Source organism: Eretmochelys imbricata, chromosome 21 (genome assembly GCF_965152235.1).
Source record: "Eretmochelys imbricata isolate rEreImb1 chromosome 21, rEreImb1.hap1, whole genome shotgun sequence".
In the NCBI taxonomy this organism is placed as follows: domain Eukaryota; kingdom Metazoa; phylum Chordata; order Testudines; family Cheloniidae; genus Eretmochelys; species Eretmochelys imbricata.
In genome coordinates this window covers 1,249,225-1,266,345 of record NC_135592.1, presented here as the reverse complement: position 1 = coordinate 1,266,345, position 17,121 = coordinate 1,249,225, and the positions used below count along the sequence as shown (strand labels likewise).

Sequence of the window (17,121 nt, the reverse complement as noted above, 5' to 3'; positions counted from 1 at the left end):
GCTAAGCTTGGCCCAGTTAATAGTTAATTAAAACAATTTCAAGAGAAAAAGATCACTCAATTCCCTGCCCCAGACCAGGAGGAATTGACTCACACCCTCCAACAGCTCAGGTCAATACCCAAATCCCCCTATCATTGAGGGCTTCTTATACATGACTTCTGGTTCAGCTGTTACTAGTTAATTAAAGTGGAACGGCTTCCAGAGGCAAGACCAAGGCAACCCCCCATCAGAATAACTCATAGCCCTGTAGTTCGGACATCCTCTTGAGAGGTAGGCGATCACTGCTCAAATCCCTTCTCATCAAACAGAACGGGGACTGAACCAGACTGGCCCACAACCTAGCTGAGTACCCCAACCACTGCACTGTAGAATGATGCTCCTTGTCCCCCAATGGCCCATTCGGTTTTGGTAGCCTTCTTGATGATCAGGAGGTGGTCCCTCCTGACAGGTTCACAGTTTCAGAGCAAACTTTTATTACAGTTATAAAGCAAAAACTTAAATATTACCTTACAGCATGTGATAAAGATATTTAAGGGAGATTAATGCATACAGACACTTACAAGCATTTCATAAAGTCTACACACATTGTTATAAGTCCAATACCACACCTTACCTGTGCTAATCCACAGGTGAAACACACTGTCCAGCACGCAATTTGTCAGTGCTTGGCTGAGGCCTAAAGCCTTGGCAAGAGCTGACCCTTGGTTTGCCAGTGTCACATAGAGAATAAGCTACACTGGCAAAAGCATTCTTTTGTCAGTACAAGATGGGTGTACACTACGAGGAGAGAGAGCAGGAGATGGGGATAGTTATACTGTGATATTTAGACCAGCAAACTCTTTCTAGCATATTCAAGGCTTAAGGACCAGATTCATATGAAATCACACTGAAATCACAGTAAGAGTGAGAAGTTACCCCTTTTAACTTTAAGGCATGAGCATGATCCTGGCCAGGCTTTTAAGTGAATTTCTCCTCAAGAGATGCCCATCCGGAGACCCTGACAATCAGAACCCTTTTCTCTCTCCCTTCACTGTATTCTAGACAAAGACACAGAGAGTTCACACGGCAGCCCGGCACCCACAACTCACTGGAGAATTTCTCCCCAAATGACGCGTCTTTTGTCTTATGCGGACTCTGCACTGAGGTGACAGTTGGAAGAACCAAAGGGCCCGGGGGTGTGGTGGGTCTGTACTGACTGGGGGGGACGGACAAAGGGCTCAGGGGGGCTTCTGTACTGCCCAGGGGGGACAAAGGGCCTGGGGGGGGACAAAGGGCCCGGGGGGGTCTGTACTGCCTGGGGAGGGGGAAGGACCTGGGGGGAGGTCTGTACTGCCTGGGGGAGGGGGCAAAGGGCCCGGGAGGAGCACAAAGGATCCGGGGGGGGTCTGCACTGCCCGGTGCAGGGAAGGACCCGGGGGGATCTCTATTGCCTGGGGTGGGGAAGGACCCCGGGGGGGCAAAGGACCCGGGGGGGGGGGTCTGTACTGCGCAGGGGGGACAAAGGCCCTGGGGGAGGGCAAAGGATCCGGGGGGATCTGTACTGCCTGGGGGGGTCTGTACTGCCCAGGGGGGGGAAGGACCAGGGGGGTCTGTACTGCCTGGGGGGGAAGGACCCGGGGGGGATCTGTGCAGCCCAGGGGAGGAAGGACCCGGGGGGAGAAGGACCCAGGGGGGGTCTGTACCGCCTAGGGTGGGGCAAAGGACCGGAGGGGGATCTGTACTGCCCGGGGGGAGAGAAAGGACCCGGGGGGATTTGTACTGCCTGGGGGGGGGAAGGACCCGGGGGGATTTGTACTGCCTGGGGGGGGGAAGGACCCGGGGGGATTTGTACTGCCTGGGGGGGGGAAGGACCCAGGGGGATTTGTGCAGCCTGGGGGGGGGGAAGGGCCCAGGGGGGGTCTGTACTGCCTGGGGGGGGAAAGGACCCGGGGGGAGTCTGTACTGCCTGGGGGGGGGAAAGGACCCGGGGAGGATCTGTGCAGCCCGGGGGGGGGGGACAAAGGGCCCGGGGGGGGGATCTGTACTGCCCAGAGGGGGGAAAGTACCCAGGGGGAATCTGTGTGGCCCGGGGAGGGACAAAGGGCTTGGGGGGGGTCTGTTCTGCCCAGAGGGGGGAAAGGACCTGGGGGGGATCTGTGCAGCCCGGGGGGGGTACAAAGGGCCACGGGGGGGTCTGTACTGCCCAGAGGGGGGAAAGGACCCGGGGGGGGGGATCTGTGCGGCCTGGGGAGGAAAGGACCCGGGGGGGTCTGTACTGCCCGGGGGGGGGCTGTACGGCCCGGGGAGGGAAAGGACCCGGGGGGGTCTGTACTGCCCGGGGTGGGGGTCTGTACTGCCGGGGAGGGGGTCTGTACTGCCCGGGGGGGGGGAAGGACCCGGGGGGATCTGTGCGGCCCGGGGGGGGGGGAAGGGCCCGGGGGGTGGAAAGGACCCGGGGGGGGTTCTGTGCGGCCCGGGGGGGGGGTCTGTGCGGACCGGGGAGGGAAAGGACCGGGGGGGGGGGTCTGTGCGGCCCGGGGAGGGAAAGGACCGGGCGGGGGGGTCTGTGCGGCCCGGGGGAGGGAAAGGACCGGGCGGGGGGGGTCTGTGCGGCCCGGGGAGGGAAAGGACCGGGGGGGGGGGTCTGTGCGGCCCGGGGAGGGAAAGGACCGGGGGGGGGGGTCTGTGCGGCCCGGGGAGGGAAAGGACCGGGGGGGGGGTCCGTACGGCCCGGGGAGGGAAAGGACCGGGGGGGGGGGTCCGTATGGCCCGGGGGGGGGAAGGACCGGGGGGGGGGGTCCGTACGGCCCGGGGGGGGGAAGGACCGGGGGGGGGGTCCGTACGGCCCGGGGGGGGGAAGGGCCCGGGGGGGGGGGTCCGTACGGCCCGGGGGGGGGAAGGGCCCGGGGGGGGTCCGTACGGCCCGGGGGGGGGGAAGGGCCCGGGGGGGGGGTCCGTACGGCCCGGGGGGGGGGAAGGGCCCGGGGGGGGGAAGGGCCCGGGGGGGGGTCCGTACGGCCCGGGGGGGGGAAGGGCCCGGGGGGGGGTCCGTACGGCCCGGGGGGGGGAAGGGCCCGGGGGGGGTCCGTACGGCCCGGGGGGGGGAAGGGCCCGGGGGGGGGGTCTGTACGGCCCGGGGGGGAGGAAGGGCCCGGGGGGGGTCTGTACTGCCCGGGGGGAAGGAAGGGCCCGGGGGGGGGTCTGTACTGCCCGGGGGGAAGGAAGGGCCCGGGGGGGGTCCGTACGGCCCGGGGGGGGGGAAGGGCCCGGGGGGGGGAAGGGCCTGGGGAGGGTCTGTACTGCCCGGGGGGGGGAAGGGCCCGGGGGGGGTCTGTACTGCCCGGGGGGGGAAGGGCCCGGGGGGATCTGTGCGGCCCGGGGGGGACAAAGGGCCCGGGGGGTGGAAAGGACCCGGGGGGGGTTCTGTGCGGCCCGCGGGGGCAAAGGGCTGATCGCATGATCAGGGCAGGCCGGGCCGGGCGAAGGTCGGGGCTCTGGAAGGAGCCGGGGCGGTGGCTGCTGAGGCCCGGGAGGCCCCTGGAGACGGGCTGACCCGTGGCTGCGCCTCTCGCGGGCCCGGAGCGATCTGAGGTGCGGAAACACCAAGAACCCGCTGAGCTGAGGGAGCAGCGCAGCCCGGGGCCGGGCTCCGGCCGGGGTTACCTGGCCTTGCTCCGGGGCCCGCGGGAGCCGGAGAGCCGCGCAGGGGCCACGTTCCCATGGCAACACGGCCAGGCCGGGGGGCGGGGCTCCGGCCTCAGCCCCATGCTGTCAGGCCCAGCGCGGCTGGAGGAAGGGACGGAAGCCCGCAAGGGTCCGTCCTAGCGCCCTCGGCCAAAGCCGCTTGCGTCTCGGAGCGGGGACGTTTCCGCCCGCCCACTTCCCAGTAGCCAATCGGACCGCGACGGCGCCTCGCTTCCGCCTCGGTAACCGTGGTGGCGATGGGCCGAGCCGTCACGTGACCCTGGTTCAATGCCTCGGCGCTCGGCAGTTGCGGGGCTGGGCCGAGTTCGGGGCTCGGCTGGCTCAGTCTGGCGCAGGCAGCCGAGGGCCCGGAGCGCAGCAGCAGCCGGAGCGGGCCGACGGGAAGCGGGGTCCGGCGCGCGGCGGGGCCGCGGAGCGGGGGGAGCCGGGCCAGGCCGGGCCGTGGGGCGGGGCGGGGCCTGGCGGCGGCGGAGCGGCCTGGAGGCTCCCCCCGGGCGGGGCGGGCCTGGACTGGCGGCCGCTCCGGGGCTATGATGCGCCCGCTCCGGGGCCCCGCATCCCCTCGTGTCCCCCCGGCAGCTCCAGCCCGCGGCTGAGACCTCCCACCAGCGGTGAGTGCGGCCGGGCCTGCCCCGACGGGAGCCCTCCTCGCCCGGGCCGGGCCGCGGGCCGTCCCCGCCCTGGCGGGGGGAGGGGGGTGTCCCCGGCCCGGCGCTGGCGGGGGGAGGGGGGTGTCCCCGGCCCGGCCCGGCCCGGCGCTGGCGGGGGGAGGGGGGTGTCGCCGGCCCGGCCCGGCCCGGCGCTGGCGGGGGGAGGGGGGTGTCCCCGGCCCGGCCCGGCCCGGCGCTGGCGGGGGGAGGGGGGTGTCCCCGGCCCGGCCCGGCCCGGCGCTGGCGGGGGGAGGGGGGTGTCCCCGGCCCGGCCCGGCCCGGCGCTGGCGGGGGGAGGGGGGTGTCCCCGGCCCGGCCCGGCGCACCACCCAGGGCCTGAGACCGCCCCAAGCGATCGCTCCTTTGGAGAGACGCAAATCTGACCCTATTCCAGGGGCCCCATTCAGGTATTCCCCTGAATCAGTTACAAACCCCCCCCCCCCCCCGCCCCGGTAAGTCTGCCCCTGCGGAGTTGGCGATCTCTCCTTTGCCGTGTCAGGCCAAGAGCCGCCCGCGGCCGTGGCGTATCCGACCTATGCAGAAGGGTCGGTTTGCAGTTAATATTTTGCACCCGATGCTTCATTAACTTATAAATTCATGGCTTTGGTTTGTTGAGAAATTGACCCAGTGAGATTTTTTCTGGAGCAAAAGCACTTGGCTTCACCGTTTCCCAGACAGTAGGCCAAGAAGATACTTTTAGTGCCGTCAGAGGCACTTGGGGTAGGCAGCCAATCCGCTTGCTGGACTAAATATCTCAAAGCCTGTAATTTTGCCATTAAAGGCTGCCTCTGATTGGGAATAACTGGTCTTGGCTCATTCCATTTTAAGGTTAATAAGATGGGAGAAGTATCTGTAACTCTAAATCAAAGAAGCTGTTTTGTAGGATACATTTGACATTTTAAAATGGGGCTGGGGAGTTCCTAATTTAGAATTTGCTGGGATTAGAAATGCTTCAGAATAGGAGAATAAGGAAACTATGATAGTATTGCTCTGTAAACCCACTTTTCTTAAAATGAAATTTTGCACCAAAGCTCACAGCGCTCCCTGAAATAGGCCACTATAAATGTCTGCTGGCACAGCTGTGGGGTTCAGGCTGGTGAAGGAGTGACCCCTGACTGGCATAGCAGTGCCAGCAGAAGCCCCTAGAGTAGATGTGGTTTTACTGCTTTTGACCGGACTGGCTTATTTTGCTCTTGGAGATTGGTCCTATTCTATTGGTACAAAAGTCAGCTTTGCTGCTCTAGCTTCGTCTGTGCTCTGAGTGCTTTGCTGGTATAGTAGGCGGGGGTAAAGCACTCCCAGTGAGGATGTGGCCATGATTTCAGATTGTGAAAGCCCCACTCCATTTAAACTGTACACTCTGAATGTGTAAGCAACTGTTCTTTGCCAAGTGGCCCCTCACACAGTAATGCAGCAATCCGTATGCATAGTGCAGTTTCTTTGATGTGGGAGATTCTGGTTTGGTTCCCCCCTTTGCATTGTCTGTCCTAGGGCTACACTGATGGGGGTGGAGGGAAGGCTGCTGAAGCTGTTTCACTTCAATTAAATATTTCTATGGGCCAGCTACAGGATTAGACTCCCTCTATAGCCTAGTAAGGCCATCCCTGTTCAAACCCTTTCTTAGCCGGCAGGCACAGGACTTGAACCAGCATCTCCCACTTTCTAGGTGAGTACCCTGATCACTGCACTGGAGAGGAGTTCTCACGCTTGATTATGCATTGGCCCAATTAGTATTTGATTAAAATGGAACAGCATCGAGTGCCCGACAGCAGCCCAGCATTTAGGTATTTCACTTGGAGAGGCAGGAGATTACTGTTCAAGTCCCTTCCTACCAGGGGAATTGAACCAGAAGTGCCTATGAGATGAGCATCCAAACCACTAGGCTAGAGAGGGTGCCTTGTTTTTGCCAAATTAATATTTAATGAAAGTGGTACAGAGTTCTAGACTAGCACCTAAGTGAAATTCAGGAAAGGAAACTGGTTTTTGAAAAGACTGTGCCCATCATTCAAAGAAAATGACAATTTAGAGTAAGTCTTCCAGCTGCATCTTAGGGTCGCTGGTCTGGTCTGGGTCAGTAATGATTGGAAGGCATTACCATCTGGAATGAGTTGGTGATCCTGGTCCTGATCCTAGAAGACAGGGACTGGTCATAAGACACCTCTCATAGATATGTCATTCATAGAATCATAGAATATCAGGGTTGGAAGGGACCTCAGGAGATCATCTAGTCCAACCCCCTGCTCAAAGCAGGACCAATCCCCAATTTTTGCCCCAGATCCCAAATGGCCCCCTCAAGGATTGAACTCACAACCCTGGGTTTAGCAGGCCAGTGCTCAAACCACTGAGTTATCCCTCCGCCCCCCCCTTCATTCTATGTCAAGTAGGATTTTATTTTCTTTAAGTAGTAAGGTGGATTTACTCATCTCTTGCTACTGGTAATTGTTCCATGGTAGCAGGCAAACCTAGCTAATAGTTTGCACGCCTACTTGATTGTTTCTGTTAAATAGATTGCACCAGCACCTGAAATGCAAGTATAGACAAAATACCTTCCCCAGAACGGTTACATTATTGTCTGTCTAGGTCATTATACTGACAGTATTACCTTTCAGATTTCTGGGGAATCTTCTATAGAATATTGTATTGTGTCACCCCAAGCGACTCAGATTCAGTTATGAATTGCAGACTTTGTATCTATTTCCCCCCATTCTAATGTAGACCAATACTGAGAATTTGTGGTTAGGTTCTGACAGTAGAGAGACTGGTGGATGATGTTCTGACTTGTCAGGCAATAAAATGAGTGGCTTATTAAGCAGCTCTGAAGACCCAAACTTAGTATTTTCCTTGGAATGCAAAGAAAGGAGATTTGGCTTGTGTCTCTGCACAAAGCCTAACAACAGAGGATTTGAGAAAGGAGTGTTTTAGCTTTTTTCAGTTGTCAACTCTCCAGTAATGTAGAACAGAGGGAATCTGCATTTTGAGCGTAATGTGACATACAGGGTTTCCCATTTGCTAAGCACTGACTTTCCAGTTTGTAAACTGGATAGTCTCCCCATTCCCTGTCTATGGGTGAGTGGATGCACTCTTCTCAGGAATTGGTAAACAGCTGCTGTATTGTTGCCCTTCCTTATTTCCCCAGTCATCCTGCGCTGTGATTCTCTTTGGAGCTGATCCTGGACAGTGCTGAGTGCCCCGTTTCCAACTGAAGTTAGTGGGGATTGATGGTGCGGTGCTCTTGAAGGATGGCATCCTTTGACTAGCCCTAGGGCTCTTATGTATGTTTAATTAAATGCTCTTTAAACCTTCTGAGGCAAATAAACCAAGCTGATAGTTTGAGGGCCTTCATTTCTACTGGTGTTTTGTTACATTGTGGCACCTCAGGGTGTGGAGATACAGATAAGTCTGTATTACAAACATGTCAAGTTCCTGGCCAGCTTCATACACCAGACCTGCAAGAGTGCTCTCATTTGCAATCTTCTTTCCTTGTTGGTTTTAGATTTCCCCCCCATCCTATCTTAATGCTGTTCTGAAACCTGTGGGGAAAGTGTGGTTAAATACACAAGAGTAAGCTGAATTAGCTCTGCAGTTTCCCCTCCTCCCAGCCCGTAATCCTCTCTTTCAATAGGATCCCCTTAACCTCGGGCAAGGCAAGAGAGAAGCTGGTGCTTTTCTGCATTGCCCACAGCAAGGTAGTGTCGGTGCTTGGCAGGTGAGGCTGGTAAATGTTCACTCCTGTCCCCAGGAAGGCCTGGGTGGCAGCTGTGGGAGCAACTATTAGAAAAGAAACCTTGTTGCCTTCCATGCTGACATGGGTCATGTGGTGAAGGGTCTCTAGCTCAATAGGGTGCGTAGAAAAACTAATATGATCTTGGTTTGCTGTGCAAGCTGAGGATTTCCTTAATCCTTGGCCTGGTATTATGGGGCCATTGCTAATCAGATGTTTCTCTTCTCATTTCAGGTATGGCCTCACAGCTGCAGGTGTTCTCCCCTCCGTCAGTATCGTCGAGTGCCTTCTGCAGTGCCAAGAAACTGAAAGTGGAGCCCTCTGGCTGGGATGTTTCAGGACAGAGCAGTAGTGACAAGTATTATACCCGGAGCAAAACCCTCCCAGCTGCTCAAGGGCAAGCAAGCTCCTCTCGCCAGGTAGCGAATTTCAGCATCCCTGCTTACGATCAGAACCTCCTACTCCCTGCTCCTTCGGTTGAGCATATTGTGGTTACAGCTGCAGACAGTACAGGCAGCGGTGCAACAGCGTCCTTCCAGAACAGCCAGACCTTCACACACAGGAGTAACGTTTCTTTACTGGAACCATACCAGAAATGTGGATTGAAAAGGAAAAGTGAGGAGGTCGACAGCAACGGTAGCGTGCAGATAATTGAGGAACATCCACCTCTCATGCTGCAAAACAGACCTGCGGTGGGTGCTGCGGCCACTACCACCACTGTAACCACTAAAAGCAGCAGCGCCAGTGGTGAAGGGGATTACCAGCTGGTCCAGCATGAGATCCTGTGCTCCATGACAAATAGCTATGAGGTCTTGGAGTTCCTGGGCCGAGGGACGTTTGGGCAGGTGGCAAAGTGCTGGAAACGCAGCACAAAGGAGATTGTAGCTATCAAAATCCTAAAGAACCATCCCTCCTATGCTAGACAAGGCCAGATAGAAGTGAGCATCCTCTCTCGCCTGAGCAGCGAGAACGCTGACGAGTATAACTTTGTTCGCTCTTATGAGTGCTTTCAGCACAAGAACCACACATGCCTTGTGTTTGAGATGCTAGAACAGAACTTATACGACTTCTTAAAACAAAACAAGTTCAGCCCACTGCCCCTAAAATACATCCGGCCAATTCTGCAGCAGGTGGCCACTGCCTTGATGAAGCTAAAGAGCCTGGGTCTGATACATGCTGATTTGAAACCAGAAAACATCATGTTGGTGGATCCCATCCGCCAGCCCTACAGAGTGAAGGTCATAGACTTTGGCTCAGCCAGCCATGTATCTAAAGCGGTGTGCTCCACTTACTTGCAGTCGCGCTATTACAGGTAAGGATTTATACCTGAGGCGATCTCTGTACCCTTGCATCCGTAAAGTAGACTGGCACTGGAGGGGTGTCACTTAATGGGAGCAGATGAGCCCCACATCCTCAATCAATATGCAAGAACCAGATCAGGGAGGACAAACCTCATCTCTTGGAAGGATTGAATTATTGTCCAGAGGGCAAGGTGCAAATTTAGGAGTCACTCAGGCCAGAGCAGTGCATCCGCTGATAGCAGTGGGAAACTTACACAAAGATAAGGGTCAGAACGACCTTCATGCAGTACATAAACTTGGAGCCGTTACCATTTATGGCCAGTACTTTAGTCACTCAGTAGGAAAACAAGCTCCATTTTATATGTGTTTTTACATCTTCCCTTTATTTTCTTTCCTTCCCTGTCTGTCACCCTCCGTATCTCCTTCCTGGCAGGAATTCCCACTGCCCCCTGCACACCCTGTGTGCTGTGCTCCCATCTCTTTCCTGTCTCATCTATTAAAATGATTCCTGAAATGGTAATGCTGACATGTAGTGTGGTCAGGGTTAGTGCTAACACAGAAATAAATGGAGCTCAGCTGTTGTTTCAGCGTGTCTGCAGACCCAGGAAGACTATGTTGCATCAGTTAATCTCCCAAAAGGGAACTAAGCTTTTCTTTGCAACTATGAAGTCTAGAAACTTTTCAACTGAAAGTGAAGGGTTCACTGATCTGCTCAGGTTAGGTAGGAACCTCTGTAGCAGAATGTTCAGACTCTGACTAAACAGTTATTTTGGAACTGCCATTTTGGAGAGCTACCCCTTTAATAAAATGACCATAAGAGGCTATTGCAGGAGGCTGTATGCCTCTTCCAGCATTAATACAGAGATGCTGACTTGACCTGTGAGGTGGATGTTTAATCGAAGGCTGTATGGGCACCAGGGTTTGAAAAATATACCTGGCACCTCTGCTAGCCTGAGGGCTAAGTCTACTAGTCGTAATGAAAATGACTTTCCCACCTGCCAAGCCACACATTTCATCAAGAGAGTAGTTAGGAGAGGAAATTCATATGCAGGTGACCAGAGTTGCTACTTTGGCAGTGTGACCTCTCCTTTCCTCCTCACTCCACATGCCTGCAGCAAATTGCAACTAGCACATTCTGTGCATGTGAAATGGAGAATTAGCTGCTGCAGGGCACTACCGGTAGATGCAGCGGAAGACTTGAATTGTCTCCCCTTTCTGTAAAATGTCTCTTGACCAATTTAAAATGAATCCATCAACTTTAATTAGCCATAACAATTTAAATATGTCAGAAGTTCACAACTTGTCTAAGGCTTGTCAGTTACCTGTTGTCCAGTCACTCCCTGTATCTAGCATTATAAGTGAACTCCATTGCACTGAAATAAGCCCTGCCGTGCTTAACCATCCTTTGAAGGAAAGTGGGTTTGCAGACAGATAAGGAGATCTAATAGCGCTTTTTACAAAGGATTTCAGTGAGCCAGCTCTCTGCTCCCCCGCTTTATCCCCCTTGGGGAAGGTAGAAGCAGCTGTAGCCGATACCCCAGGTCCCTACTCACCAGTCCAGAATTACCATTACTCATTAAGCCCCGGTAGGCATCTTTGCCTGTATAGATAGAGATGCTGTACCTTTCCCTTCCAGTTCTTCCTGAAGGAAAGTCTCGTGTTCAGCTCTGTCTTCCTTCCTAGTTCATGGTGACTTTTCAATGTAAGTTACAGTACATTTTAAAGTGACCTCTTTTGCCAGGAACCTTTTATTTGCCTGTTTATTAAAGTAACTTTCACAAAGGTCCTTCTGTTCCTACATGTCTAGAGTTATGCTCAATGGAGCACTATTTTTTCTCATGGTCCTACAGCTACCCACTCAGTGGCTTGAAACAAAACAGTGTAACTACTCTGTGATCCTTCTCATCTGAGAGAACTACCAAATAAATATCAAGACATCGTCCCCTGGCGTGGAGGGAGCATGGGGCAAGAAGTGTCTCAAGGGGCCTCTGGAAAGGAAGCTGTTTGCCCTACTATGCATATCATACTAAACTAAAAGCCACTTCCATCTCCCCCCGAAGGTGGGGTGACTGACCTTGCTGGAGAGAGGAGTATTCAAATGCTGTCTAAGACTAGGCCTGTTTCACTGGAGTTGGGAAGAATCAGGCAATGTGGAAATCTATTTAATGTGGTGTGAAATTTACATCAATTTGAGGCTAAATAAAATCCGCCTTCTAGGTGTAGAAACTAGTTTCTCTTGGGGAGAGTTGTGTTTGAGGCTCCAGCATTGTTTGTTTTAAAACAGCCACTGAAGTAAAACACAAATTAGTCTCAGTCCTATCACAAACTAATTGGTTTCCTGTCCTGTCTTCACTTTGTATTGGTCTTATGTCAGTGTCTTGGCCACTCACTCAGCTAAAACTTTCAAATTTGGATACCTGAAGTGAGGCTGCTATAGGGACTTAAAGCAGTGGCTTTTTCCAGAAGTGCTGAGCACTCAGACATCCCCTGACTTTAATGGGATGTATGGGGACTTGGCTCTTCTGGGGAAAAAAGCAGTTTTGAAAGTCTGTCTGAATTTAGGAGCCAACACTTTGACTCCTAGCCAGCTGCTGTAGTGAGTGTAGCGTGGGCTTTAATTGTACAGTAACAGAATGGAAGATTTCAGAGTAGCAGCCGTGTTAGTCTGTATTCGCAAAAAGAACAGGAGGACTTGTGGCACCTTAGAGACTAACCAATTTATTTGAGCATAAGCTTTCATGAGCTACAGCTCACTTCATCGGATGCATTCAGTGGAAAATACAGGGGGGAGATTTTATATACACAGAGAACATGAAACAATGGGTGTTACAATACACACTGTGAGGAGACCGATCACTTAAGGTGAGCTGTTACCAGCGGGGAGGGACCTTTTGTAGTGATAATCAAGGTGGGCCATTTCCAGATGCTGTACTGTTCTGTGTCTAATTCTGTCACCCACTTGGATCTAAATTGTGGTGAGGGGGGTGAGCTGAATTGTCCCTCCAGTACTCATGGCTCTGAACTGCATGAATTTTTTCACAACAAGAGAAGCGTAGTTTCATAATAATGTGCTTCTTGTCATTGAATCTGGACTGGTTAAATCCACCCAGTGGGGTTTTGTGGGGGAGAGGGAGTCCACAATAGGTGCACTGTGGTGATTTTTGCACCATTCACTGTGGTATCAAGCGCTGGCAGCAGTTGGAGAGAGGCTAGCACCCTTGGGTTGCTGTTCCAGAACAGGATATGGCCATGGGAGGTGAAATGTGAGCAAGGGAAACAACCTCTGGATTCTGTTCTGCCTCATTGCATTCCTGGCTCATGGACAGCTTGCCTAGTTGGATGACGCTGCTGGAGCCATATTTCCAGCAGAGATTTGACGTGGACTTTGTCAGGCCAGGATTTAAAATGCACAGAATGTGCAATTGCTTTCCCTATACTGGTTGTGAGGTACCTGCTCCTAGGCAGAGGTGTGCTTGGGCTGGCTCATGCTCCGCTTTGGTATTACTGTCAGCTCTGCAGTGCTGGTCAGACTGAGGCAAATCCTGACGGAAGGGGGCATACGAATGTCGGGCCACACACAATGTTTTCAGATGTCATTGATGCCTAGTAGGGGAGTCACATTATCAGCAGATGAGTCAGACAATTTAAGCTGCTCGGATAAGACATGTTCACAGTGATCAACTCCAGGAGAAGGGACAGCTCTTTCCAGTTCTATGCATCTTATTGCCTATAACAGCTAGTGTGGTGAGTATGGGCCATTGCTACCTCGAGAGAGCGGGGGAGGGTATTTATACCACTATCCTCATTGTCAAGAGAAGACTCTTCTTACAGAGGCAGTCGTTTGGTGGAAATACAGGGCAACCGCAGTAGTGAGGAAGATTCAGTAGTCTTATCCCACCTGTTCAGCGATGCAGATGTGCTTAGGCCTGTCTTGTAACCTACCACTACTGTATTGTATGTTGATCAGAGGAGCCTCCGTTGTGCAGTACCATCTGTTCCTTAGCTCTACACTGGGCCCTGCCCTGCCACCAGAAGTCTGACTTTCTCCACCTCTTAAACTAACTCGGCTCCTGCGTGACTTTGTGGTATCGCTATTGCAATGGCATGAGCCGGAGATTAATGCTTGCTCTCTGCAAGTAAGAGGGACGTGATCAAGGGGAGGTGCCCTCTCCACAAAGACCACTCCTTTTGAAACGTGCTGGTGGTAGTGGAAGAATCTGAGTTTTGTGGTAACCTTCCCTAAGGCTGGCTGGGGGTACTTGCTGGCCCTGGAAATCAGAATGTAACAATCTGCTACTCAGAGGAGGAATTCTGTCAGTTGTCATTTTCTACCTCATAAAGAGTTTCCAAGAGTGCAGATTAATAATTTAATCCTAGAGAGATCAGGTGGGTGGTGCCTTTGGATCAATTTCTGTTAGTGAAAGAGACAAGCTTTTGAGCTACATGGACTCTTCTGGTCTGAAGAAGTTAGTCCAGTAAAATATATTACCTCACCCACCTTGTCTCTAATATCCTGGAACCGGTGTGGCTACAACACTGCAAATTTAATCCTAGACAGTCCAGCTGTAAAGGAGACATCTGGCTGCTGTTCTGTTTCAACACCACTTTCAGTGGTCACTAATAATAGTACTGCTAACTGCTGTCATTAGCAACCCCATTCTAAAAGCTGATGTGAAGGAGGCTGATGGCTGTTGCATACCAGCTGTGTCTTGAGCCAATGTGAAAACTGAGGCCTCATGAGAAGGTAATCTGTTTAGAGTATAAACTGCTCAGGGCTAGGAGCGTCTTTGACACTGCAAGACTGTCCCTGGATGTGCACACAGGACAAAGGAATAATTCCACTTCCACTATCCATAGCCATTTACAGTCCGTTCCATCTGAGTCAGGCCATACATGTTCATGCAGGTTTGAACAAGATTGCGCTGTGGTCTCTTCTACCCCAGGCCACTTCCATTGTGTCCTGTGAGCGGTTAGATCTGTTAAACTCCCATGGACTTGGCTGGGCGTTCCACACAGGAAGAGGCAGCAGACTTAGGTCCTGCCTGCTAACTGGCAACACCTGCTGAGCAAGGATGCCTTGACATGTTGGAATAATGGCACCTGGAGTTGGGAATCCTGATTAAATGACTAAGCAGGGCTCATTAACAGGTGTATCCAACTCTTCAGCAGTATCCTTTTGGGCTGCTAAACAAACCGACTTGTCTCAGTACAGTTCTTTCATATTCGTGTGCTGATTTTCTGGCTAAACATTTTCATTCCATTTTGGACATGTTTGCATAATGTTACATATGTTTGTAGGTAATAAATCCCTCCCAGACCTAGCTGAGAAAGTGAACTCTCACTCACATACTCTCTCAAGGATAGTGCGGGGGACTAAAATGAAGCAGCATAGTAACACTGAATGGGAGCAATTCCTGACAGATATCCCTGGCTCACTGTATTACTCTGATAGTCGGAATAAAAGCCTAATTGCCACCGTTTGATTTCTAGGGGGCTGGGCTAATTAAAAGGGTTCACCCGCGTAAGAGAACTGCTTGTATTAAAGCAGCAGCTACTGAATCAGTGCGACTGCCCTGCCACTGGAGTGCAGCGGGGAGGTTGGGGGGAACAGTTAGCTGAGGTAACATGTCAGGTGGCACTTGCCTCATTCCCTGATGACTTGCATGTCAGCTGTGAGAAGTCCATTGACTTTGGTAGATGTACGGCATCCGTGTTACAGTTACCTGGGAATCATTCCTTACCATGCACAGCCAGGTGAATGGTCAGATGGAAAAGGGGATTACGATGGGCTTTTCGGTGTCCTGCTGCCGAATGCCATGTGATGGAGAGATCTTATTCCTCATACCAGTACAGAGTCCAAAACTGTAAAGCAAGATAACCAGTTTCAGAGCTGCTTTAACTGGGATGATTATGCAATATATTTCTTTCTTGATGTGTGTTTGCCACATGAGAAATTACACACAAGTGTTAGGATCTACTGCCCAAGACCTGCCCAGAAAGCAGCATAGACCAGTGTTTGGGATGTTTCTCTCCTCCCCCCACATTGGGGTCACAATGGAATTGGTTATTCCTCGGAAAACGGAAGTTCCAGTGTTTCCTGTACTTTCTGGAGTGAATTCCTGTACCTGCTCCCATGAGCCCTTGTATTTACACCATATGTAAATACAAGGGTAGAATTCAATCTATGAGCAGGCAGAACTGCAGGTGTTTGTTTCACAGCTGTGTGTGTGAGGCAAAGGGATAGCTGTGCTAAAAGATCATCTCCTGCAACATTTCTGTCCAGATGGGTTATGCAGAAAAAATCCTCTCCGGGGTTTGAGATTTAAAAGCAGCACATTGTTTTGTTCATAATCTCTCTGAGAGAGGCTGGGCAGGGGTTTTTATGCTTGGTGAGGTTCTGTTGCCCCAAATCCCATAAAATAATGTGGCAAAACACTGACCATCACAGTGTCTGGCTATGTTCTCTTCATCCACCTTAAGCCTGAGATGTCCCAAATAAACCCTATATAAACACTAAGCAGTGTAAACAAAGTGGCACTCTTCTCTCTGCAAAGTGCCTTGGCTTGGGTCTGCAGACCACTCTCTTTTTCCAGGTGAACGCAGACAAAGCCCTTGTGAACCTTCTGAACCTATCTAGACTCCTTTGCTGCTGATTAGCTGAGCTGAGGGAGCATCACCCGATAGGATTTACCCACACAATGCCAGGCTGCTGTCTGACATGCCTGTGGGGACATGCTAGGGGTGGGTTGTGTGATGGCTACGGGTCACCCCAAGCTCTGTATGCCCTGTCATGTGACTAAATCAGCTAGCAACATACTTGCCATTTACAGGGGGGCTGTAGTATAGGGTATTTTGCATTGGTATGAAATGTCTCTGGACTGTTGAGTCCTTTCCTCTTGGGCTAGAAGACTGCACTGTTGATTTACTGTGGCTGAAAAGGAAAAATAATCAGTGCTCCTAAATGAGGATGACACAGACACTATTAGGCTAGCGAGAAATGCTGCACCTTTACGGGCAGCCACTTTTAACGTTACAGGGAAGCATCTCTGGGGAGCTCTGCTGTGCTGTACAAGGTGCTTGAATAATATGTAAATAGGCACCATTTGCTTTCTGTGCCAGGCTGAACGTTTTAATCTTGTTTTGCAGAGCTCCTGAAATCATCCTGGGTTTACCATTCTGTGAAGCTATTGACATGTGGTCCCTAGGCTGTGTGATAGCTGAGCTGTTCCTGGGTTGGCCTCTGTACCCAGGAGCTTCAGAATACGATCAGGTAAGAGCATATCGTGCGTACGGGGTGGTGCTTGTACAGTCAGAAGGAGCTTTTTTTTTTTTTTTTATAAACCCTGTGAAACTGAAGTACTCATTCAAATTCTGCTCTGATTTGGTCTTCAACTCCTTTCCTGCTTTGATCCAATTCTCTTTCTATCTGTGATAACTGAGGCTGCTTCCCATTTGTGCCCTGCCTCCCACTTTGCCTTTGAATAGAGAACGCAGAGGTCCTGTGTGTGTCTCACTACTGTTTAATATACAACTTGCAGTTCCCATTCTGGCACAACTGAAATGCAGTGTCTCAGTCCTGGCTGTGCACAGCACCCTGCGGTTCAAGAGGGACAAATTAGCTACAGGAGTAGTGGTCCCAGGGTGGCCTGCCATGCATTTCCTGTCATGTTAATTCCTACAGAAGCTCTGGTCTCCAACACCGAGCATGTCCCAAATGCAGTCTCTGCAGGCTGTGAAGTACAGTGCGCATATGTGGAGGGTAGCA

General features: G+C 52.5%; 1 protein-coding gene across 4 annotated transcripts in view; it reads left to right on the top strand.

Moving 5' to 3' along the window:
- The first annotated feature begins 1,126 nt into the window (after window positions 1-1,126).
- The window catches only part of HIPK1 (homeodomain interacting protein kinase 1), a 38,209-nt gene continuing 22,214 nt past the window's right edge, over window positions 1,127-17,121 (top strand). For 2 of the 4 annotated variants that reach the window (XM_077839013.1, XM_077839012.1), the window contains exons 1-3: window positions 4,134-4,295; window positions 8,290-9,367; window positions 16,503-16,626. In XM_077839013.1, coding sequence (XP_077695139.1) covers window positions 8,292-9,367; window positions 16,503-16,626 — 1,200 coding nt within the window. In that variant the 5' untranslated portion in view covers window positions 4,134-4,295; window positions 8,290-8,291. Of the gene's footprint in view, window positions 1,145-4,133; window positions 4,296-7,470; window positions 7,607-8,289; window positions 9,368-16,502; window positions 16,627-17,121 lie in introns of those variants that run through there. The other 2 variants (XM_077839015.1, XM_077839014.1) reach the window with 2 other exon arrangements.